General features: G+C 36.9%; 1 protein-coding gene across 2 annotated transcripts in view; it reads right to left on the bottom strand.

Annotated features, from left to right (window-relative positions):
* WWC3 (WWC family member 3) overlaps positions 1 to 26,726 on the bottom strand; it is a 208,767-nt gene that overhangs the window by 79,402 nt on the left and 102,639 nt on the right. For both annotated transcript variants that reach the window (XM_036744885.1, XM_036744886.1), the window contains 2 exons: positions 13,046 to 13,122; positions 12,224 to 12,303 (listed from right to left, as the gene is read on the bottom strand). In XM_036744885.1, coding sequence (XP_036600780.1) covers positions 12,224 to 12,303; positions 13,046 to 13,122 — 157 coding nt within the window. The remainder of the gene's footprint in view (positions 1 to 12,223; positions 12,304 to 13,045; positions 13,123 to 26,726) is intronic.

Below are 26,726 nucleotides of genomic sequence, written 5' to 3'. Positions count from 1 at the left end.
TCAAATGCTTTCTCGTCCCCCTTAAAAAAACCCCAACCATTAAATTATTGAATTCTATCACCAGATAGGGCTTAGTATAGGAAAAGAGATTTCTTTTAGAGATAAACTCATATTACAGGAAAACCAGAAATATTATGACATGTGAGAAGGTAAAATCATAAAACATAGGAAAAAATCATGTTTTTTTTTTTCATTTTAGATACTATTCACAGAATCTGATTATCTCTGATGCAACGCAGGAATAAAAGACTAGACGTCACAAAACAGTAAACTTGCTTCTTGAGTTGTCTTACTTTTATTCAAAATTTAAACTAACTCATGTGTCATGCACGACACCTAGGATCGAATCTAGGCTCTGCTATCTTACTTACCTTTAATCAATTTAATTTCTCATTAAAGTTAAGCTTTAGTTTACTTATGTGTAAAGTGGAAATAGTGATATCTGAACTAGCTCCATGTTGTTTCCCTGATAGAATGTAAGCTACACAAGGGCAGGAAGGATTCCATTTTTGTCTCTATATCCCCAATAGTATGGTGCCTCACACACAGCAGTCACCTAAGAAGTGCTTATTGAAATGAATGGATTTATCAAAGGGTCCTTTTGAGGAGCAAATGAGATCATGCATCTAAAGTGTTTTCTAACTCTAAAATGTAAATATAAGCTTCTATAAGAGAATATGTTCAAGTGTCCTTACAGAAACAATTTTGCACCTTCAGTGATGTCGGCAGGTAACAAATGTTATCGATATTTCAACAAAAATGCTCTAAAGAGCCAAAATGACAATAACCAAAACAGAATACCAGCTGAAACTTCTGCTAACCATAGGGACCGCCTGCTTCCCTTGCAATAAAAGCCTATCAATAGACAAATAAAAAGAAACGTAGGAAGATTATATGAACTGATGCAGAGTGAAAGGATTAATCAGAGTCAATAAAACAATATACACAATAACTACAACAATATAAACAGAAACACACAAACAAAAATCTAAAGTGAAGATTTTAAAACTAATTAAGAATATATATGGCTCAAAAGAAGAGATATGAGAAGACACTTCTACCCCACCCCTTTGAAAAGGTGTATGGTCCACAAGTATTGTACATTGCATATATTTTCAGACTCTCTACAAGTATTAAATAGTTATGATGAATTTTTTTCCTCTTATTTTTATTTTTTTGGTCTTAAAATAGCATTATATGAAATGGCTCTCTGGGAGAGGAAAGAGGAAGAAATCTGAGGAAAATACATATCTAAAAAAACTATATTAAAAAGCATATTGATGAGTTGACTAACTTGTTAATTTTCATCTAGAGCTTATATGGGTTTTGTAAACATTCCATATTTAAAAACGTATTTCAAAGTGCTTTAGCTCATAGGGTCTTTTGAAAACTCTCAGGCCCTTTTTATACCTCTCTGCCACCACCACCGCCACTGAAAAAGGGACTGCAGAGAATCACTTCTACTGCAATACTAACAAGCACTAGCAAAAATATATGTGTGTGTATGTGTTTTTCTAGTAGTTAACATATATAATACTTTTTTTTGTTTGAGGTGAGCCCACAGTGAGGTTTAAGTAACAGTTAAGACTGTAGGTAATAAAAACATTATACACACACATACACACACATATACAAACATATGTAAATATGTATATAAACACACATGTGTATACATATACATATATATATATATATATATATATATATATATATATATATGGCTTGTCAACTGATACTTTTTCTTGATTTATGCTTAAGTGCTCATAAATTTTTATAAGTATGAAATACAAAGTAATAAGATAAAAAAAAATCCAGGAATTTAGATGATGTACATTTACACTGCCTGTACATATACAGAACACCAAGGCAGCCAGGATAGAGAATAAAGACAGTAGACTCAGAGTTCATACTGGTAATACTATTTGGTTCAGGAGTTAGCAGGATAATTCGTTCATTCTTTCTTTCTCTCATACAGTTCATTGCTCATCCATCCATCCATCCATTCAGCAAATCACCATGCCATAGTGTGAATAACACCAGGTTACACACAAAGAGCCAAGAGATATGGATTTTAAACCTGGCTTTGTCAGGGACAGTTATGGCTCTGTAACTTTAAACAGGTCCCACAGCATCTAGGATCATTGATTTAAGATAGAATGAGAATTTAGGAAGTCATTTACCCCAATACTTTTATTTTATAGATGAAGAAACAGGACAACAGCAGCACAGTAACTAGCTCTGAAATGTCTAAATTTCTACACATACAAATGATGGGGGTTGTACTAAATGATAGCTGAGATCCCTCCCACCCCTATCAAGTACTTATTGAGCAACTACTATATGGACAACGATGGGAACTGGTAAATTACAAATTTAGCAGTCTTTGACCATAAGAAGGCTACCATCTTTGTATACAGAAATTATATATTTTTAGCTACCTTCTCTTTTTTTGCCTTCTCAAAAGCCACTATTAATTTACAAAAATAACTAAGTTCATTCTTAAAAACTAATATCTACTAATTACTAATATCTAGTAATTATCATTATAATTATTTTTTCTTTTTTGTTGTTTTTACTATAAATTCAGTCATAAAAAACATATATGCTGTATATAGTAGGGGCTTCAATCTGCATTGTCTCACTGGAAATTAAGAAGCCTGAATATTCCAAAATGCACTCATGTTGAGAAATATTATTCAGCCATGACCTCTAATACAGAATTTAAGTTGAGATTAATACACAGCTCACAAAGTGAATAGTGTGGATTGTCAAGAGTATGTAAGAAGTCCCGATTTTTTTCAGAATTTGCCCTCTATTTCACTCATTTGAGCATCCTCAGACCAATACTTTATTTTATACTACCATTCCTCTTCACTGTCTTCAGACATCCATACAGTACATCACAGTCAGGATGTGTGTTTGAGGCCAAGGTTCAAGACCCAGAAATGTCTGTTGTCTAAAATCAGGAACCAATGATAGGTTCAAATAAAATTAAACTTCAGGATAAACCTTTGTAGTTGTTGGGTGCTTCTTATTGGTTTGAGTTTAAAAATTTTTTTATGCTTCTATTTTTTTTGGTGAAATACATTAAAGAGAAAGGAAGCATACTGTTCAAATAATTGAAAAAATAAAACTGAAAAGGCTTTTCAGAAATCTCACGTCACCAACCTCCTCTCTCTCCCTAAAGTGTTTTATATTAGTATGATTTAAAATGTCAAGAGAATTCCATCAGCAGGAATACTACTAATAACTAAAGAGTCTTCTAAACTCCCACATCTTGAAGAAAAATGCTGCCAGGCCTATAAGCTCATTCTCGCTTAATGCTACAGATTATATCCGAAAAGAATGGAAAGTTTTGTTAAAACTCCTGCCTTTTACATCACCAGCCCTGGCAGGGGGCCTTGAATTAACCACAGAAAGCTTCCTGCAAGCCTTCTATCAACAGCAGGTACTGTTTGAAAAGCCAGTTTTGCAGCAAGACCTGTCCCACAACCAGCAACAACGCCCTTTTTGTCTCAGCACCACTTCTGTATGTTTTCCTGTTATCAGAATATTGGTTCTGCCTGGTGTTTTCTCATGAGTCTGTGACGAATGTGATATATTTTAATCTATTCCTGTTCTAAGAGCTAACAATCCCATTCTGTTCTGAAACTTTGAAGGATTTTTTCCTCCATCTCAGCAATGCCACAGCACCAGTTTCTAATGCTCATTCAAAGAGGACCCTAAATGTGAATAAATATTCAGTCATTACACACAGATTTGAGCTTATTGATGATATTGAGGAAGAACGAGGAGCACAGTGGATAGAGAAACGAACTCAGGATCAGGAATCAATCATTCAACAACTATTTATTAAGCACCTACTTAATTACATTGCCATTCACCTTAGTTTCCTCATTTATAAAAGGAGAGTATTGGAGTAAATCACCATGCACCAGGAAGACCTGAATTCAATTTCTGCTTCTGACACATAACAGTTGGATGACCCTTGGCAAATCGCTCAATCTTTTTAGTCCCCCCAAAACTCAGAAAGATTATAAGTTGTAGGAAAGATGCTGATTTGCACTGGCAGAGGGAATTCATCTTGATGAAATTCCAAAACCGATGAAATCACAAGTTTGAATCCTGAAATAATAATGAGAAGAAAAAGGAGAAGCAGAAGCAGAAGAAGCAGAAGAAGCAGAAGAAGCAGAAGAAGCAGAAGAAGAAGAAGAAGAAGAAGAAGAAGAAGAAGAAGAAGAAGAAGAAGAAGAAGAAGAAGAAGAGGAAAAGGAGGAAAGAAGAAGATGAGAAGGAGGAGGTCTGGTAGTTAACATATATAATACTTTTTTTTGTTGTTTGAGGTCAGCCCATAGTGAGGTTTAAGTAACAGTTAAGACTGTAGGTCATAAAAACAAAGAAAATGCACATCACTTGGGGAATGATGAAACAAATATCAATGTGATGGAATGTTACTGTGCTATAAGAAATCATGACTATGAAAAATATAGGGTGGAACAGGAAAAAAACAGAATGAAATAAACAGAAGCTGGAAAACAAGGCACACAATGAGTACAACAGAAAGTACAATGGTAAAAAATAAAACAAAGCTTAAGCTGCTTCCCACCCTGAATCCTGATCCCTAGCCCTATTACCCTAGCCTTCTGTTGTCTTTAATCTCCAGGTAGCCTTTAGCTATTTCCTACCCTGGAGTCTGAACTCATCCCAGTCCCTGGAGTCTGACCTCATCTCAGTCCCATCAAGCTCCTCCTTAGACTTCTCCTCAAGACCCTCCCTAAACCCCTCCTCTAGTCACCCCAGACCACCCCTCAATCCCTCCTACAATCTTTGTGGAGGCAAGATGAAACTTATATACACAAAGATTGTAGGAGGGATTGAGGGGTAAAATAGAAATTTCAGGCAATGGCTGCCTGAAAAAGATCCCAAAAAGAAAAGTCCTAAGAATATTGTCAGCAAATTCCAGAGTTCCCAGGTCGAGGAGAAAATACTGCAAGCAGCCAGAAAGAAACAATTTGAGTATTGTGGAAACATAATCAGAATAACCCAAGATCTAGGAGCTTCCACATTAAGGGATCGAAGGGCTTGGAATATGGTATTCCGGAGGTCAATGGAGCTAGGATTAAAACCAAGAATCACCTACCCAGCAAAACTGAGTATAATAGTCCAAGGCAAAATATGAACTTTCAATAAAATAGAAGACTTCCAAGCTTTCTCAGTGAGAAGACCAGAGCTGAATAGAAACATCTGACTTTCAAACACAAGAAGCAAGAGAAGCATGAAAAGGTAAACAAGATAGAGAAATCATAAGGGACTTACTAAAGTGGAACTGTTTTGCTTACATTCCTACATGGAAAGATGATGTGTGTAATTCATGAGACCTTTCTCAGTATTAGGGTAGTTGAAGGGAATATACATATATATAGACAGAGGGCACAGGGTGAGTTGAATATGAAGGGGTGATATCTAAAAAAAAAAATTAAATTAAGGGATGAGAGAGGAATATATTGAGAGAGGGAGAAAGGGAGAGATAGAATGGGGTAAATTATCTCACATAAAAGTGGCAAGAAAAAGCAGTTCATTGGAAGGGAAGAGGAGGCAGGTGAGGGGGAATGAGTGAATCTTGCTCTCATCAGATTTGACTTGAGGAGGGAATAACATACACACTCAATTGTGTATCTTACCCACATGAAAGTAGGGGGAAGGGGATAAGAAAGGGGGGACAATAGAAGGGAGGGCAGAGAGGGGGAAGAAGTAATCAAAAGCAAACACTTTTGAAAAGAGACAGGGTCAAGAGGGAAAATTGAATAAAGAGGGCACAGGATAGGACGGAGGGAAATATAGTTAGTCTTTCACAACATGACTATTTATGGGAGTGTTTTGCATAATGATACATGTGTGGCCTATGTTGAATTGCTTGCCTTCTTAGGGAGAGTGAGTGGGGAGGGAAGAGGGGAGAGAATTTGGAATTCAAAGTTTTAAAAGAAGATGCTCAAAAAAAAAGTTGTTTTTGCATGCAACTGGGAAATAAGATATACAGGCTATGGGGCATAGAAATCCATCTTGCTCTACAAGAAAGTAAGGGAAAAAGGGATGGGGATGGGGCGGGGGAGTGGGGTGACAGAAGGGAGGGCTGACTGGGGAATGGGGCAATCAGAATATATGCCATCTTGGGGGGCAGGGTAGAAATGGGGAGAAAATTTGTAACTCAAAATCTTGTGGAAATCAATGCTGAAAACTAAAAAAGTATTAAATAATAAAGTATGTAATAAAAAAATAAATATATACATACACACACATGAGTAGTTTGGCTAAATTTTTTTACTACCTTTTTTCCTTCTCTTTCTTTTGAAATTCTTTGATATAAGAGTTAGCCCTCTGGGTAGGGGAGGGGAGATGCATCTATTCAGAAACAAAGGTGATATAAAAACCCAAGGTAGCAATTTTTTTTTAAAAGACTGTGTGTCATACAGCTAGTTACTGCACTGGTGCCCACAGGTTCTAAGTTTAACTGAGCCATTTCTTTTAAAGAGAAAACTACCCACTTATAGCCTACCTAAAATGGAATATTCACTGGCTCTTGATCTGCTCACTGCCCCCTGATCCTTACCAAATCAACATTTTTTGGTAGTCAGGGAAAAGCAAGACTCCTCCAAAATATTCCCCTCCTAGGCCCCCCCCCCCCCACCAGCCTAATGCAGGAAAACTAACAAAGGATTTAGACAGGCAGAGGCTGCCCTGCCCATTTAAAACAAGATTTCTCTGATATCTTCCAACCTGGGCATAACTTGTGTTTGCTGGGAGGCACACACCCAAACTAGACACAGTGACAATTGAAAAAGCTCTAGTGTTCAGCTATCTTCAAAGGCAGGAATGTCAAGCACTGTGTACAATGACACTTTGGGCATTGGCCATGGGATCAAAGGAGTGTGCAGAGGAACTAAAAGGGCTCACACCACAGCTCTCATTTTCAGTCTCTGCCAATGACTAATGTGTTAAACTAAAGCAGTTCCTTTTCCCCTGGACTTAGAACTCTGTGGCTGGCATGGTCCCCTGAAATCATTTGCTGGTAACTATTTCTCTCACTTCTCGAAATTTCTAACTTATTGTCCTTAAATGTTGCTTCTAGTTTTTGTTGTTTATTTGTTTTGTAAGAAATCATTTAATCAATACTTCCTTGGTTTTCTGCATCTAAAACATTTTCTGAAATTTCTCTTAGGAACTGTGCTATTTTTAAGAACTTTTAAAAAATGGATAATCTACCACTCATCTGAAAGTGTGTATACTGTGTGGGTTTGGAGAACAGTCTCCCTAGAGATCTTATATTCTATCTCCCATCTCTATGTGCACAAACCGGCCTTGATGCCTGGATTGAACTCCTTCCAAACTTCCAGCTCCAGAATCATTAGCTTCCTTTTAAGACTCATTTCCCATTTCCATCTCTAAGGGGGGCAGACTTTCCTTGTCTCCCTATTTGTTAACGTTAGCTCTTTTTTTTTTCTCAAATTATCTCTTTCCAGGCTGGTATACATGCTGCAAGCCAAAGAATAACTTAAGTTTCTTGAGGGAAAACATTCTTTTTGCTGTTTTTTTTTCCTTTGTATCCCCACCACCTAAGATAGAAACATGTACATAACAGGTTATTTATGAGGCTACAGGTGCTGCAGTGAATAGAGTGCTATACCTGGAGTCAGAAAGGCCGAAGCTCAAATCTTGCCTCAGACCAGATACTTAATAGCTGTATGGTAGGACCTAGGCAAACTATTTTACTTCTCTCTGCCTCAGTTTCTTCATCTGTAATATAGGGATAATAACAGGACCTATCTCACAGGGTTATTACTATGAGGATCAAATGAGCTAACACATATAAAGTGCTTCATAAGTCCTTAAAGAGTACATAAATGCAAGCTGTAATGATTAATGAATGTCAAATGAACTGAAAAGAATAGAGTTCTTTTTCCCACTGTCCCTGGCATCAACACTCAGCACTTTGCCTGGCATACAGTAAGCACTTAATAAGTGCTTGTTGATTTATTGGCTATCATTATATGATATTAAATCACTTCATAGGGGAAAGTAATCGAGAAGTTTCTAAGTGATTTTTTTCATTTCTCTTTGGATGTTTTGGAGCTCTGTGGTCATAACCACTAATTCCCAAAATTTGCACCCACATCCCCCCCACACACTCAATTATCATGGATTCAGTTTAAGCTTCCCCAAAACACCCTAAAGTAGTACGTAAAAAAAAATCACATAGTACACATCACTCTTTTTACTATAACAAATATTAAAAGGGGTGCATTTTAATATTGCTTTTATAAAGCACAGGAATATGTTTCATAGGTCTAATAAAATAATTAGCAAATTATTAGAGACAATGGAAAAAACATCAAAAATAAGACCTGATTAAAAGTCCCCCGCTACTCACCCCCAAAATGGTAGAAAACCAGGGTTATTAGAATGTGATCTCCTTGAGGGCAGATAGTATGTTTGTTTTTTGTTTCTTTGTTTTGTACCCCCAACACTTAGTGTGCTACCTATACGGTAAGCACTTGTTAGATTTTGTTGATTGATTTACCTACTTAGAGAGCTACCAAGAGAAATAAACTTTCTCTACCATATAATTAGGCTCAATAACAATGGACTCTATTTTTTTTCAGGTAATAAAAGAATAATTTCTTAAAGTCTCTTCCAGCTTTTTCTTTTGATATGAACATAATTTTTCATAAATTTACCCTCACTCACAGACATATGATAAACAGGCAGCATTAATTTGACATAAATACTGAAAGCCCAATATTCCCAAGTGAAGAAAGTCACTTGTCTACTCACCTTGGGCTAGTATCCATTCCTTAAAGTGAAATTAATTCTGACTTCATTCATTTCCCCAGTGTACATGTGTGGGAGGAGTTCATGAAAAATTGCATTCTTATCAAAAAAGCAGAGTTTAAGCTACTTTTAAAAAAATTATCCTCTCATTACCTGAAAGGAAAACTCACTATGCCACCTCTCTAAAAAAAGATCTTCTCTTTAAAAAAATTACAAAATATTCTATTTTTCCCCTCACTTATGCCCAAGAGGAATGAAGGATCCTGTGCCAGTAAGGAAATCTGACCAAGATAAACAAGTTGAGGTTAAAATACTAGAACCAGCCAAACTCCTAGTGAGGCACTCTGGAAAAGAATACACTGGATATTCTGGGAAGCCAGGACAGCAGAAAAAATTTCTGGAGGGAAATTGAAAGTCCTTTCTTTAAATTACTGTTGGATATGGAATCAGTGCTGTCATTTAGGAATATGGAGCAAAGTAAAAGAAGATTCAACAATAAAGTATATCAGCTTGTTCATTCTTTGATTTGGTAATCAGGTCTCTAAAAAGTTTGTGGTTCATTCGTGTCCAACTGTTTGTGACCCCTTTTTTGAAAATCCCCTTTTGGGGATTTTCTTGGCCAAGATACTGGAGTGACTTGCTATTTCCTTCTCCAGCTCATTTTACAGATAAGGAACTGAGGCGAAGAGGGATAAGTGACTTGCCCAAGGTCATATAGCTAGTAAGTGTCTAAAGCCAGATTTGAACTCAGGAAAATGAGTCTTCCTGACTTCAGGCTCCTCATTCTATCTACTGTGCAACCTAGCTGCCCATCTCTCAAAATTACAATTTCTCTTCTTGAAGTTTTGAATAAAAATTTCATTACTGTTGTTTTTAAATTCTCAACTGAGAAACATATCAGAGCCAAACCTTAACATTAACTCTTCTTAGCAGATTAGCTTGTTCAAAAAAGTGGCACCAGAAACCTGGATAGCAGAACACAAAATCATTTAACTACATTAATTCTCTCAGGCTGAATAACTCAGGAGATGAAAAGATTATTTGCCATGTGCAAAGGACTGAAAGGGTGGAATCACAACCAATATTTCCTCTTCCTCCTTTGTGGTTATGCAACATAGAACATGTGCAGCAAAAATTTAATGTTAATGGAGCGTGGGTGAGAAGCCAAGTCCAAATCAAACACTGGTTCTCAAGGCATCTTGGCCTGCAAATCAGTTAACAGATGAAAGACTGGGTCCCTGCAGTCTTGAATGTGCTAGATTATCCAATCTAGACACTAAACTGTCCAGCTTTTGAGCTCTTTGCACATGCCTTCTATCAGCCAATGGAGTGATGGGAGAGGTATGTGTATAGATCACAGGGAACTGGCATGTACAAATAAACTCTTCATGCTAGTAGGATGGTGGCGGCGGGGGGTGGGGGGCGAGAAGAGAAAGGAGGACAGTGATTAACAAATGATCAAAGAAAAGCTTTAATCCCACTAAGCAAGCTTCCACTATTGATTGGTACTATTGCTAGATGCTTTTGTATTTTATTTTTCCTATACTTTCTGCTTCAGTATCCTGAGTTCTATGTGTATTCTCCTTCCTTATTTGAGTAAGCATGTAGCTATAGATGCATTCACTACCTTTCCCCTTCCTTAAACATTTACTTCTGCCTATCAGTGATAGTTTATTTACTCAGTTAATCAAAGAGCAAATTACTTTTTACATTACATTTTGAAGAGTAGAAAGAATATTCAGGATTATATCACTTTTTTAGCCTAGATTAAATGATTAATTTAGATTATGATCATTCAAAAATATTCACATCATAAGATAATTAACTTTTTCTTAGATTAAAGCATAATTGATATGATTGAAATGATAAAAAAAACCACTGATTTGTTGAGCAATGTTATACTACTTTATCTAGCTTCAGTGAAATTTGAACAACATACCTAATTCAAAGCTAAAGCTAATGGACTAATGAAATACACACACACACACACACATATTGTATCAACTATTTGGTCAGTTTAAAAAGGGCAGTATAGTACAACTCGAAAACATACTGGCTCTGGAGCCAGAGGGCTTAGGCTGAAATTTCACCTCTGCTTAATACTTATGTATGACCTTAGACAAGTCATCTATCCTCCATGGGTCATACTCATCTCTAAAATAACAGTTGGACTAGATGGCTTCTATGGTACCATCCAGCTCTAGAATTCTATTCCTATAATTGTATAAAGTAGAAAAAGGATTAGGCTAGAAGTAGTCAGAATATAGGGTTCTGGTTGTAGCTTCTGCTGCTAATTTCTTAACCTTTCTGGGCCTCCCCCATTTGTATAGTAAAGCTAATAAGCAGATAGCAGAAGATAATTGGATTAAAGGAAATAAGCAAGAGCCTTTCCTATTCAGCACCCGAATATTTTGAGACTAGACTACTCTGAAGTCACACAAAATTGCATATATTTGAGAAAAGTAAACTTTTTTTTGCAATTTGCTTATTATTACAAAAAAGATCTGTCATTTCACCCACTGTAAAACTGAAATGTGCTAAATATTTATTTCTTGCCTTCCTATAAGCATTATACATAAGAATTATAGCCCACCTCACAAAAGTGAATTTTGTTAAGCGCTCAGGTGAAGACAGAAAGGTAATAAAGTGATTATTGATGCTTCTGGTTTCTTTTTGTTGACATAGTCAACATGGGAATTTGTTTTTTTTCAATTAAACATGTTTGCGAAAGGTTTGGGGTTTTTTTGTTTTTGTTTTTTGCTTTCTCAATGGGGTGAGAGTAGAAGGGAAGAATTTGGACCTGAAAATAAAATAAAATTGAATCTTCTTTAAAAGCTCAGATGAGAAGCAGTGGTTATACTGGTGAAAAAGGAAAACTGAACTCATTTTTACAAAAGTTAACATTAATGACTTCAGGTCAGCATGGGTTTCACTTGGTCAGCCACTGGAACCATTCATGAAGTTAATGAGTTAATGCTTCTCTAAAGAGTGAGAATTTACTCTTTATTTCTGAGTAGGAGAAATTTCAGGATTTCTTGTTTTAAATAAAGGGGGAAGACTAGATAAACAGTTTTCAAATACTGAAAAACAAAGGTGGCAGGTTCCTACATTTTTCCCCCCATTTCAAAGAGCTAAGCAGAAATCAAAAACTTGTGGTCAAGGCAGGACAGGGAAACAAAGATTTTTTTAAACTAAATACTGTGCTGTCTTCAAAACACTACCTGAAAGTATCTAACAAAGATCCACAGAATCGAAGGAATATCTATATCTATCTATGGATAGATAGATTTATACGTATACTCACATGAACATATACATACATATATACACACATATATACTCATACGTATTTATGCATATACACACACACGTATGTATTAAAACCTCTTCCACTCACTCTTGCAGTGTCTCCACTCCTTTTTCTTTATTCTGCAATTCTTGTTTCATCTGGGTCAGCTCTCGTTTTAGTCTGGAAAGCTAAAAAACAAAATATTTTTTGGGGGGGTTCAAGGTAAAGATTAATATTTCTGCTGTCTGAATTCATTTCTTTCAAAAGACAATCAATCATATGCTTGCTAACAATATAAATGCCTTACGAAAAGCGAAAACTGAAATGTTCCAGGGCATTGATGAAATGACAAACCTCACTGATCAAATGACAACAGGCACCACTGGAGTAACGACGCTTTTATCTCTCTATCAAATGATACAATTTCAAAGGGATATAATCCACCATAGAAATTGAATGACTGCTAATTCTGAAAAGATGAACAAGGTTTTAGAAATGGAATTCCTTCTTCTTCCATTACCTAATAAAGAGGATGAAAAAAAGCTAACATCTTTTTTCTACGAGAATTGAACACCTCAGGTTTTTTCTTCATTAGGTCATCTTGTCCTACTTAAGGAAACTGAAGACAAAACCTTGCAATTCATTAATTGTCAAAAGTTAGAAGAATGAAAGAAGAACTATTTACCTAATCATTGTTTCACATGGCTATTACGTTATCCATAGGATCTGAATTTTTAAAATGACACTCAAAAGTTAGCTAAAGTGAAAAAGCTATGCAAACTGATAGAAACAAAAGCTTACAAGTGGTATTATCAACCACCATTGAATGGAAAATTTTTTTAGTGTCAATAAATAGTTGAATGGAAAAACTGTATTGAAGTGAAACACACATGACAGTTTCATTCATGAAAATATGAATGTTTTACTTACTCTATCACGACGGCTTGCAATCTCTGCTTTAATTTGATATGGGTCATATTTCGTGTTTGTTGAATATCCGGAGAATGCTAAAAAGAAGGAAAACATTTTTTGCTTTACAGCAAATAGGCTTGTGCTCCATATCAACTCAACCCCCAGATCAGTCACTATATACAAAAAGCGAGAAATTTGACCTAATTCTAATGTTCATGGAAAGTAGATTTATAAAGTTAAAGTTAAAAGTCAAACTTGGCTATTTATATCCATCAATATTAAGGATCTAAAAACAATTTTTTTTTTAGTGAAAGTGTAACACTACTATTTTTCCTACCAAGAAAGCAATATCCCATTAGTTCTTTCATAATAAAAATATTTTAGTTGCAAAGCTATTAGAAAAGCAGCTATGGAAAAAGAAAGCAAACATTCAACAACTGACAGTCCATTTGCTTGATAGTTGTTACTTTGCTTGTGAACTTTCTAATCTATATCATAATAAAATGTATGACTATAGGTAACTACTTATTTTACAGCCTCATCAAAACCATTTCAATGAGTAAAATCTTAGTGATCTGATAAATTTAAGAATCAGCAGCACCGTGTAATGAATTTTAATTAATTTTAAGCTTTTAAGTTTAACTTTTATACACAGCTTCTCAACCTTACATTCTCTGTGAAAACTGAGATATACATAAAAAACACTGTCAACTTAAAACTTTCAACTTTTTTGGCAGAAATTTTCAAGCATCTCAGCTGTTTCCACATCTTCTTAAACAGAAAATCCTGTTCATTTAAACTTTTCTATCCCTTCCTCTATTTACCTAGAACACTGTTCAGAGCTTGCCTTGGCTCTATCATGTGTTACCTTTCATCAGGGATAGTTAGGTTCATTCATAGAAATCTTCACTGCCTAGCACAACAGCTTCCTTGCACTTAGTAGGTGCTTAGTAAATGTCTGGTGAATGTATTGCAGGAAGGCTTATGTGAAGTGATACGAAGTGGGGGAAAAAACAAAACCATGAGAGCATTGGGGGGAAAATGGAAATGAGCATCACTGAAACATTTAGAAATACACAAAAGAGGGAAGAAGGAAATTTAGAAGGGATCACAGTAAATCAAAGCAGTTTTGGTACTATCATATTAAATTTAACATATTTTTAAAAGTGTACATAATAAAAGTTCTCAGTTTCATATATGATTCTTTTTGTTTTTTTGTACACTGAAATGTTCACGTTTACTAATTTTAAAGTTCATAATAAAAAAGAAAAAAAATTAAAAGGCAGAACCAAGAGAATAATACACACAATAATACACACAACTACAATAATGTAACTGAAAACAAAGCCAAGGGCATTTAAACAGATTAATTGCAATTAGCAATCTTAGTTTCATAGAAGACATATTTGGTTTTTTTTTTGTTTGTTTCATAGAAGACACGTTGCAACACCTTTTTTTCCTCTCAAGAGAGAGGTGAGGGCCAACGGGTACAGAATGTTGCTCACAACGGCAGATAAGGTTGCTTTGTCAGTACATTTTGCTTAATTGTTTTTCTTTTCTACAAAGGAGAGGAAGTATAGCACGAAATAACTATGATGTTTAAAAACAAAAGTATCAGTAAGAAATCACAAACAAATGTGCTGTATTGTACTGAGGTCCTTAGGTTCCACTAAGGTATGTAAGGATTACATACCACTGTCCCTGAGCCAGATGTTCCAGCTGCCTCTTTTTCACTGTCATCTTGTCTGCTACTCCCTTCCCCATCTCTGTTCCAGTTTCTAATTACAACTTCCAATCTCTACCTCTATTCTGGGGTCCCTCTCTCCCTTCCCTTTTCTCTCTGCTTTTTTCTTGTTTCCTTTTCCTATTAATTCTTTGGGGATTTTTGGCCTTATCAGCTTTTCCTGTGAGTAGCTTGGCATTTACATCTACTGGAAACCAGTGAGGCTGATGACCTTGCCCAGCCCTCCCTCACTCAAATCAAAGTCAACTGCAAGTCATATCATCATCTCCCTGATGTCATGGTCCTCTTCAAAAACGAAGGACAAACACACAACTACCCATTGGAAATCAATGATAATCATCAATGGGCAAACCAACCATCATACTGTCTTAGATAACAATCAGAGATCTTCTTGGTGATATTCTTTGTTATATATAATATTACATTATATCATATTATATCATATAATGTTGTTGTTGTGTTACCTATAATACATATTATATAATTAACATTTATTTTGCACTTTCAAGTTTTACAAAGCACTTTATGCACATGATCTCATTTGATTCTCTTAACAACCCTGTAAGAGAAGTTCTACACCTCTTATCTCCATCTCATAGAAAACTGAGGTTCACTGAGGTTAAGTCATACAACTAGTAATTATAACATGTAGCATTCAAATACAGAACTCTCCTGACGCTAAACCCAGCATCGTTTCTACTACCCCAAATCTTTACTAACAGAGAGATACCACATCTAGGTGCAAAACTGTAGCTGCTCGGCCTTCAATAACTGAGACTTTGATATATGTAGGTTATTTTAAAACGGCTTCATTTTTGTCTATAGAGTAAATAATTCTCACAGCCAAAAAACAAAGAATTAAGTAGCAATGTAGCAGTTAAATAGCCTCAATTGAGAGTAAATGCAAAATCAATTAAAATGACTATTATGTATTTTTAAAAAATTGATCATACTGGCAATTTAGCAAAATTACACCCTTCAGCTCAGCTTGCTAGCATAGTGCAGGAGGAAAAAACTAGCCTGGGGGTCACAGGGATTAGGTTCCAAGCTCAACTCTGTCATTAACTTAGATGTGTAATCTTGGGCAAATAATTTAATTTCTCTGAGGCTAAGCTACCACATCTGTAAAAGGAAGGGGTTATGGGGCAGTTAGGTGGCGCAGTGGACAGAGTACCAACCCTAGAGTCAGAAGGACCTGAGTTTGAATCTGAACTCTGATACTAGCTTTGTGATCCTGGGCAAGTCACTTAATCCCAAATGCTGCCAATAAACAAAAGATGAAGGGGTTATAAAAGATGACCATAAAGATCCTTACAGCTCCAAAATTCTATAATTATTTATTAGTAGTTAAATAAATGCTAACTTTCATTTAAATTTTCTCAGAGAATCATAATCTCCCAAAGACTCAAATGTTCTCAAAATGGTATTGCACAAATCATCAGAACTGCTTGGTACTGGCTAAGAAATAGAATGGTGGATCAGTGGAATAGGTTAGATACACAAGACACAGAAGTCAATGACTATAGTAATCTACTGTTTGATAAACCCAGAGACTCTAGCTTCTGGGATAAGAACTCACTATTTAATAAAAACTGCTGGGAGAACTGGAAAATAGTATGGCAGAATATGAGCATAGACCAATATCTCTCACCATATACCAAAATAAAGTCGAAATGGGTACACAATTTAAATACAAAGGCTGACAGTATAAACAAACTGGGACAGCAAGGAATAGCTTACCTGTCAGATTTATGGAGACTATAAGAATTTATGACCAAACAAGAGATAGAGAATATTATGAAATACAAAATGGATAATTTCAATTGCATTAAATTGAAAAGTTTTTGTACAAACAAAGCTAATGCAACCAAGATTAGGAGGGAAGCAGAAAACTGGGAAACAGAAGTATGAGCTCTTCTACCCAGCGTGCACTTGCCTCTCCTGCCTCTAGGTATGGCAACCACCTCTTCTCTCTCTTAACTTGCCACTTCAAAGCTTGTCATGGATGATGATATGTCTGCTCTCATTTACAATGGCTCTGGAACGTGCAAAGCTGGCTTTGCAGGAGATGATGCCCCTCGGGCCGTCTTCCCTTCCATTGTTGGGTGCCCCAGACATCAGGGTGTGATGGTGGGTATGGGCCAGAAAGGCAGCTATGTGGGGGATGTGGCTCAGAGCAAAAGAGGTATTCTGACCCTGAAGAACCCCATTAAACATGGTATTGTCACCAACTAGGATGACATGGAGAAGATCTGGCATCATACTTTCTACAATGAACTCCATGCGGCCCTTGAACAGCACCCTGTGCTGCTCACAGAAGCCCCCCTGGACCTCAAAGCCAGCAGAGAAAAGATGACTCAGATTATGTTTGAGACCTTCAACACCCCAGCCATGTATGTTGCCGTCCAAGCTATGCTGTCCCTGCACGCCTTTGGTCATACCACTGGTATTGTGATGGACTCCAATGTTATGCCCTTCCCCATGCCATCCTCCATCTGGATCTGGCTGGCCGTGATCTGACAGACTACCTCATGAAGATCCTTACTGAGAGAGGGTACAGTTTCACTACCACAGCTGAGAGGGAAATCGTGCGTGACGTCAAGGAGAAGCTGTGTTATGTCGCCCTAGACTTTGAGCAGGTGATGGCTACTGCTGCATCTAGCTCCTCTCTGGAAAAAAGCTATGAGCTGCCTGATGGTCAGGTCATCACCACTGAGAATGAGAGGTTCTGAAGCCCTGAAGCTCTCTTCCAATCATCTTTCTTAGGTATGGGATCCTGTGAAATCCACGAAACTACCTTCAACTCAGTCATTAAGTGTGATGTTGACATCTGTAAGGATTTGTATGCCAATACTGTATTGTCTGGTGGCACCACCATGTACCCAGGCATTGTTGACAGGATGCAGGAGATTACAGCACAATGAAAATCAAGATCATTGGCCCACCTGAGCACAAATACTCTATTTGGATTGGAGGCTCCATCCGGCTATCTCTTTCCACCTTCCAGTAAATGTGGATCAGAAAGCAGGAGTATGATGAATCTGGGCCCTCCACTGTCTGCTGCATGCTTCTAAATGGGTGCTGTTTGTGTTTTTTGGATTTTTTTTTGTCAAAGGGTATGACATAGTAATTGCCCCCCCAAAGAGATGAGATTGGCATGGCTTTATTTGTTTTTTTGTTTTGTTTTTTGGCTCTTGACTCAGGATTTAAAAACTGGAATGGTAAAGGTGATGAGCGGTCTAAGCATGTTGGAGGCAAACATCTTTAAAGTTCTACAGTGTGTCTTCAGGACACTGATTGTACATTTGTTTTTTTTTTTTAAAATAGTCATTCCAAATATTGTATAATGTATTGTTACAGAGTTACAAGGCTCTGTAAAGGCTGTTCTCTGCTAGAGTAAAGGAGCTACGTAACAAAAATACAGATGGGAACTGGGGAAGGGGAAAGGTACTAGCATTGCTTTACATGTAAATTATGTAATCCTTGAAAAAAAAAAACCTTTTTGTATCTTCTACCTTAATACGTGCTCCTTTTTAAAAAATTGTCAGCCATAATGAATGGCCCCCTAAATTCCCTCCCTGCCCCCACCATAGATGTGAATGAAGACTTTACAATCTTCCTGCAAGTTTTATGAGACTTGTGCCAGTACTTGGGGGAGGGAAGGAGCTTTACCTGTACACTGACTTAAGACCAGTTCAAATAAAGGTACACACGTTAAAAAAAAAGAAAACTGGGAAACAATTTTTACAACCAGTGTCTCTGATACAGGCCTCATTTCTAAAAGGTATAGAGAAATGAGTCAAATTTATAAGAATACAAGTCATTCCCCAGTTGATAAATGGTCAAAGGATATGAACAGGCAGTTTTCAGAGGAAGAAATTAAAGCTATCTATAGTCATATGAAAAAATGCTCTAAATCACTACTGACTGGAGAAATGCAAATCAAAACAACTCTGAGGTACCACATCACACCTGTCAGACTGGCTAACATGACAAAATAAGAAAATTATAAATGCTAGAGAGGACGTGGGAAAATTGGAACACTAATGCATTGTTGGTGGGGTTGTGAACTGATCCAACCATTCTGGAGAGCAATTTGGAACTATGCCCAAAGTGCTATAAAAATGTGCATACCCTTTGACCTAGTAATGCCACTTCTAAGGCTGTATCCAAAGAGATCATACAAATGGGAAAAGGACATACATATACAAAAATATTTATAGCAGCTCTTTTTGTGGTAACAAAGAATTGGAAATCAAGGGGATGCCCATCAATTGGGGAATGGCTAAACAAGTTGTGGTATATGAATGTAATGGAATACTATTATGCTATAAGAAATAAGGAAGATATGGACTTCATAATAACCTGGAAAGACCTACATGATCTGATGCTGAATGAGGGGAGCAGAACCAGGAGAACATTGTATACAACCACAGTTGTATCGCTGCCGTGATGACTAACTTTGATAGACTTGGTTCTTCTCAACAATACAAGGTTCAAAGACAGCTCCAAAGGACTCATGATGAAAAGAGCTATCTACATCCAGAGAAAGAACTACACAGTCTGATGCAGATTGAGGCAAACTGTGTGCTCTCTTTTTTTCTCTTTTCTCTTTTTATTGGTTTTGTTTCTTCTTTCTCATGATTCATTCCATTGGTAATAATTCTTCTTTTCAACTTGACTATTATGTAAATAAGTTTAATGGCAAAGGTATATGTAGAACATGTATCGGATTCCATATTGTCTTGGGGGAAGAAGGGAGGGGAAGGAGGAGAAGGAAATTTGGAACTCAAAAACTTGTGGAACTGAGTGCTGTAAACTAAAAATAATAAATCTAATTAAAATACAAAAAAAATTATAGCAGCTCTTTTTGTGGTGGTCAAAAATTGGAAATGGAGAGGATGCCCATCAAATGAGGAATGGCTGAACAAGTTGTGGTATAGGAATGTAATGAAATACTACTGTGCTATAAGAAATGATGAGTAGGCAAACTTTAGAAAAACCTAGAAAGACTTATATGAAGTGATGCTCAGTGAGGGGAGCACATTGTACACAGTTATAGCCACACTGTGCAATGACTAACTTTGATAGACATAGCTCTTCTTAGCAATGTAAGGTTTTAAGACCACTCCAAAAGGCTCATGATGGAAAATGCTATCCACATCCAGAGAAAGAATTATGGAGTCTGAATGCAGACTGAAGCATACTATTTGCTCTCTCTCTTTTTTGTTTTGTTTTATTTCTTACTTTTCATGGTTCATTCCATTGGTTTTAATTCTTCTTTAGAACATGACCAATGTGAAAATATGTTTAATATGAATGTATATGTAGAGCCTAAATCAGATGCATGCCATCTTGGTGGGGAGGAGATGGAGGGGAAGAAAATTTAACACTCAAAAGCTTGTGGAACTGAATGCTGTAAAGTAAAAATTAATTAATTAATTTTAAAAAGAGAAAGAAACAGTACTGCATAGCCAGGAACTACAGATGTGGGACCCTTCATTTCCTGTCTTACTTGAACCTTTAGTCCTATCTAGGAATATTTGTAAAAATTTACTATGGTTGAGATGTGACTGTGTGTGTGTGTATGAAATTACAATAAATAACATCCTCTATAATGCTATTTTAATAGCCTGCAAAGTTCAATGTTAAGTTATAGCTCTGAAAGTTTTCGGGCACAAGAATGAACAGCAAATAAATACCTGAATGAATAAAATAATATGAAAATTATCAAAACTATAACTAGTATTTTTTTTCTTTTTTTGCAACACAGGCCAATGGTAGTGGTGGGAAAAGAGAGTAAGCTTACTTGGTTGCAGCTGCCTGAGGGGAGAGGGGGAAAGCAGTAAAAGGAAGCATACCCTGGAACACTATGAGGTTTCTAAGGTGCTGAAAGAGGACAGAGTATTCGCAGGACAATGCTTTCTGAATTTTTATCCCCAAGTTAAAGTCTCAAGACCCCACCTCAGTTATACTTCTGCATATGATTTCAGCCTATGCTAAAAACATCCCTTTGCACATGCACAAATTTTAGTTAACATTTTGGGTCATTCACATTAAAAGGAGGTAGAAAAACTTGGGAAAAGTTATTCATTGCAATGCAGAATGAATATTGCTACTGTTCACTGAAAAAAACTGGAACAAGTCGTTCCCCCCTCAACACCCCTTCCGCCCCAAGAATGACCCAATTAAATTTCTATAGAAAATATCAGCAATAATAATCCAGTTTGGAAGGGTTCAAACTCCTGCTTCTGACAGGTGTCAGCCAAGTAAACTTAATCAAGTCTCTTAATGTCAGTGTCCTAGGCAACTCACTAATATTATAACTTACAGACAAGTAGCCGATGTGCATCAGAGTAGAGTTTTCACATTGAGTCCCCCCACCACACACATGAAATCAAAGATTTGAACCCAAAATGGATAGGGTGTGGGAGAACAACATATGCTCGGTTTCGCTTCTAGTGACAAAAAGTCCATAAAAGTAATCCAAATAAGCCAGAAAGTTATATGAACTCTGATACAAGATTCTTAAATAAAGCTGTTTCTCTTTCCTTCCTTCCTTCTTTTCTTCACTCCTACCTTCCTTTATTCTTTCCTCCCTTTCTTCCCAATAAATACCCTTAATTTGCTATCAAAGCCTAATAGACCATTTCAGAGATATGAAATAAGAATACTCCAGATCCAACATTCTTACATACCAGGCATTCTTGCAATACTGCAAAGTAATAGCTGAGAGGTAGAAGATAAATCTCTCTTTCTGTGGATGTGTGGGGCTGTGGCAGTGGACTTTTGCATATGCTGTCAGATAGAGTTGAAACGCTGCTTGGTTTTGCTGAACTACTTTTTTTCTTTCTTTTTTGTTTTTGTTACAAGGGATAGGGGAGGAGGGATACTTTCAGAAATGAAGACAATATAAAAATATTTTTAAATAGCTGTTGAAAACATAGCATCAACACTAATTTTCAACCTTAAACTTTCTCTTCTATCCAAGACTTAAAGTAAGCTGCAAATGCACATGTTTAAACAGGATGCCAAATCTATTTAAGTGAAATAGTACCTCTTTCAGATCATTTAATAATAAGGAAAAACACGGAACAGAAATTTATCACAAGGTATATTATTATATCCTCCCTTGAACATACCCTACCTCATCTCTACTCATAAAATTCCTATGAATTCAGGCCTCTCTTATTTTATAAATCAAGGAATTAAAGAGCAGCAAGGTTGGAGTGACTTGCACTCTATAAAAGAATAAGTGCTGTTAAAAATTTGTGACTACGACTCGGATGTCCAGTCTGTTAGTACCATACATATTTTGCTTCCATTGGATTAGTCTTATCCATCATATGAATTATTTTTACCAAGTTTCCTAATTCCTAGTAGTCTGGTTGGACAGATGTAATGAACGACTCACAAATATCTGGTATATTGTATCGTAGAGAGAGATCAGGAATTTGGTCAGGCTTTACTGTAGAAGATTTTGGATTTTATTTGAAAGCAAAAGTGATCCACGTCGCCAAAAAAAAAAGCATTTTGCTCACTGTGGGAAACTGGTAGCAATAATAAAGAGATGAGACACCTGCAGAGAACAATTTTTTTTTTTCTAAGAATGATCTCTCCAAGAGATTACCATTTATCAGTGGTTGTGTAGCTGCAGGGATGGCTGATTAAGGGAGGTTGCTTAAGTGAACTAGAGAGCAACCTAACAGAAAAGCTAGCAAGAACAGACAGGTCCCAAACTAATACTAATTATCAAGCCAATGAGAAGATTCCCACAAAGAGGCACCTGTAAAACAATCAAGAACAGAACTGACATGAAGGGAAAAAAAAAAGGAGGAACTATTAGCAAAGGAACAGTAGTTTAAAGACCTCAAGATCCAATAATCCCATTGATGGGCCGGTTCCCCATGTGTGGTGGACACATCTCCCAGTCAAGAATTTGTTTTTTTTTTTTTAAAGTTAGTACAAGTAATTACCTCCCTACAAGCAAATAAGCCTTCCAGTCCTTGGAATTGACACTTGCCAGATAATTAGCTTCAAAAATGCAGTGATACAACCTTTCAACAGGATCCATGCTCTCCAGCCTGTACCAACATGTCCATGTCAATCAGAACAAAAGGTTGGATAGACTGTCAGTGGCTTTTATCTTAGGTCAGATAGAAGCAAGGAAATTCTTTAATGGAGAACTTGTGGAAGAGTCTTTATGGGATGGGCAGGTAGCCTCAGAAAGAATGTTGGCAGCATGGGTGACTGATAATGAAGAGCTTTACCACCACCTCATGCTGGAATTTAGGGTGGGTCTAAAGCACCACTTTCTCACTGAATTGATAAGGAAGATTCTTTCCCAGACACTAGATATCTGACCAATTTGAATATATTTCTTGGGATTTGGTTGACATAGAATCACAGAAACTTGGATATGGAAGGGAGTTTTAAAGTCACCTAAAAAAAAGCACTCATTTATTTTATATATAATCATTTATTTACATATTGTCCCCCCCAGACAGAACATAAGCTTCTTTAGGGCAAGAACTGTTGCACTTTAGGGGGTTATTTTTAATACCTAGTGCATAGCAGACGCTTAATAAATGTCTTGTGATTGGCTAATTAATTTATTCCAACCTCCCTCCCAGTGCAAAAATCCCTTCTAGAGCCCACCTGACAGGTGGTCACACAGCCTCTGCTCTAATGCCTTGAGTGATGAAAGGTTCTTAAGACAGGATGGAAAAGATAATCTAGGAAGAAAGACAGAAAATTATTGTGAGAGGGTGGAGAAAAATCAGAATCAAGAAAGAGGCAAGCAGAGTGTATTTCAAAAGTAGAGAAGAAACTCTGTACCAATATATCTATATCACAGTTATGAAACTCTCCGCTTACTGCCCTTTACCCAGAAGTCATCCTCCATGTCCCATGGAACACCAAGGAACATTCAGGTCACAGCATCTGAAAGGACTATGAACACACATACTTCCCCAATCTTCCCTATCCCACTGTGAGATCCTAGATGTTGCGCTCTGATCTAGCTGATAATTTATACAAGTCTAGGTCTTCTTGTTTATTAATATTGTTCCAATAAAAATGTCCCAATTATCTAAACCAATAATGATTGGGCTTCTTGATTCAAGAAAGAGAACTTAATCTAACTTTATATTGCCAAGAACCAAGCCACCATGCCACTTGCCAACCATGTCACCTACACTCTTGACTTTCCTCTTCCTGTCCCTGGGACTCTGTCACTGGGACCCTGGCCTCTGACGGAAAAACTTTTACTATTTATTGTCCCCAAACAAGCCACCATTCTATTTTCTAGACATTTCTAAACCACACTGCTGCTCAAGTACCTTTGCCCTCTCCCTTTCCAACTCTAGTTCTCTTTTATGTGTTATCTTCCCCTAAGGGCAGGGACTCCTCCTTCTTGAGGGCAGGGACTACCTTGCTGGCCCTTATTTGTTTCCACAGTGCTTAGCATAGTAGTTGGTACACAGGAAGTGCTTAATAATTGCATTTTCATTTATTCACTCATTCTAACTTTTCAGTTCTAAGCTGTTCATGTGTACCTGGCCAGCTATCACCATTATAACCTCATCATTTTGGGATTAAGAGGCACAATGAATATCTTAGAGAACACAAGATTTCTCTTAGTTCTAAGACATCCGCCTATAGAAAAAGCATATTGAAATCATGATCATTTTTAAATTCCCTCTTTTATTTAGAATCACTCCAATTAGGAGAGAGTAATCTAGAAGTTATGATACTTCTATCCATAAGTGGATAGAGCTGGCCTCAGACTCAGGGGGACCTGGGTTCAAGTCCCACTTCAGAAATATACTGGTATGTGACCCTGGGTAAGTAATTTACTCCCTCTGTGCCCCTGGGAAAGTCTCTTAAGACTATAAACTACAGAGCATTTACAACACTGAGTGTGTGTGTGCGTGTGTGTGTGTGGTATATGTATGTACACATACACGCACGTACACATGTGTGCATATATACTGAGTCCAGATCTTGTTTTGTGTATAAGTATTCACCAGGTCAAGGTACCTTCTTCAGTTTCCTGGCTGCAAAACATTTTCTAGGATGCCTAAGGCCCCAAATTTGGCCTCCCATTACTTTGCACAGGCCATAGTCTCCCATGCCTAGAAGGCTCTTCTTTCATACCTCTGTCTTTTAGAAACAAAAACTCCCTTCAAGGCTTAGCTCAAGTGCTGTCTTCTATACAAGAAATTTCCAGATGCAATGGATAGCATGCTTTCCACAACCCCCTAAATTATTTTTATTTACTTTAATTTTGTTTGTTTTTATTCAATTGTCTACAGGGTGTCCCTCCCACCCCACCCCAGCAAAATGTAAGCTTCTTGAAGGAAAACAGTTTTTTTCCTTTTTTTCTTTGTCCCAGTGCCTAGAATAGTACACAACTCAGACAATGGATAAATATTTGTCACATTGATTTGTATTACTACAAACACATTAATATCACTAAGGCCTGGCATTCACAGCTTAAGGATGCACATCTGTTAGATCTCAAAGGATCTCGCCAGCAGGTCTACTATTCTGGATCTTGTCACACAGTAGGAAACCCCTATTTAGCCCCATCTAGCACAGTTCTCACAGTGAAGGTTAAATAGCTCAATCTAAACTCCAGTGACAGACAGCAACTTGCTAAGAACTTGGATTAGTTCCTAGATTCCTTTCATAGTATCAATAAGCAAACTGTTCAGGGAAAAGGCACATATGTACTCGTGCTCCTGCCAATTGTCCCTGGCATTGTTAGCCCTTTAGGATAACAAGACCAAACAGTACAACACCACACACACACACACACACACAAACACACACACACACACACACACTCAGTCAAGTTCAGAAGGCAACACATAAAAATGGGAACTCCTCCCCTAAAGAATCCAGATACTTTAGGTGTCTGGGGTGTAAACCAACAGTAGTGTTGACAGGGTGTTCCATGGAAACACTAGAGTTGGTCTGCTTCTTCTATCAGAAACCACCTGTCATTTCAGAAGCATCATCCTGAACTTTTCTTTGGATAGACAAATTTCTTTGAGCCTCAGAAAGGAATGCATTTGTGACATACAATTTTCTACTTGCATTACACTCTCAGTAGCATAAAACCTAGTGGAGCATAAATTAGTTTCCTACAGTGCATCTTTCCCTAGACCCATGAACCAACTTTGTGGCCTCTATCTCTTCTACCTTCAACTGTGGCTATCATATTCCTTCACCCATAGAAAAGGAGCCTAAGTGAATTACTACTGCTTAATTTCCATAATATCTCCCTCAAAACTCCTTAATAGTTTGGTCATCATCATCATCATCATCATCCCCAACTTCTACCCATTTCAACCCACTAAACTACCAATATTGGAACCCTATGTAGACATTGAGAATGTTCTGCACATATTACTACATTTAACATTCTACTTTGTATTAAAAATAGTGCTCATCCATAAAATGGAGATGACAACACCTTTAGTAGCTATGTCACAGGGCTGTTTTGAGGATCCAATGTGATAATGTTTGAAAAACATTTTGTTAACCTTAAAGTTTTAAATAAAGATCAGAGGAGAAAAGGCAGCATGGTTTACTAGCTTCAGAATCAGGAAATCTAAGTTTGAAACCTACCTCAGACATTGAATAACTGCGTTGCGTGAGGTAGTGAGAGAATAAAGTGTGAAGGGTTCACAAGGAAAATATATATATATATATATATATATATATATATATATATATATATATATATATATATACACATATATATGTATGTACATGTATTTATATCTAAAATGTTTGAGAATCAATATTTAGAGAAGGGAAGTGGGATGAATTTGAGTCTGTGGGAATCTGATTATTTAGCCTTTAGGAATGTCTTTCTCCCCCTCCTTCTTTAGATTTATAGATGTCACCTCAGCTGTGAGTGGAATACAAGATTGTGAAAGCTTC

This window comes from Trichosurus vulpecula, chromosome 2 (genome assembly GCF_011100635.1).
Source record: "Trichosurus vulpecula isolate mTriVul1 chromosome 2, mTriVul1.pri, whole genome shotgun sequence".
Taxonomy (NCBI): domain Eukaryota; kingdom Metazoa; phylum Chordata; class Mammalia; order Diprotodontia; family Phalangeridae; genus Trichosurus; species Trichosurus vulpecula.
Note: the sequence above shows the minus strand (reverse complement) of the source record. Positions and strands in the feature narration are given on the sequence as shown.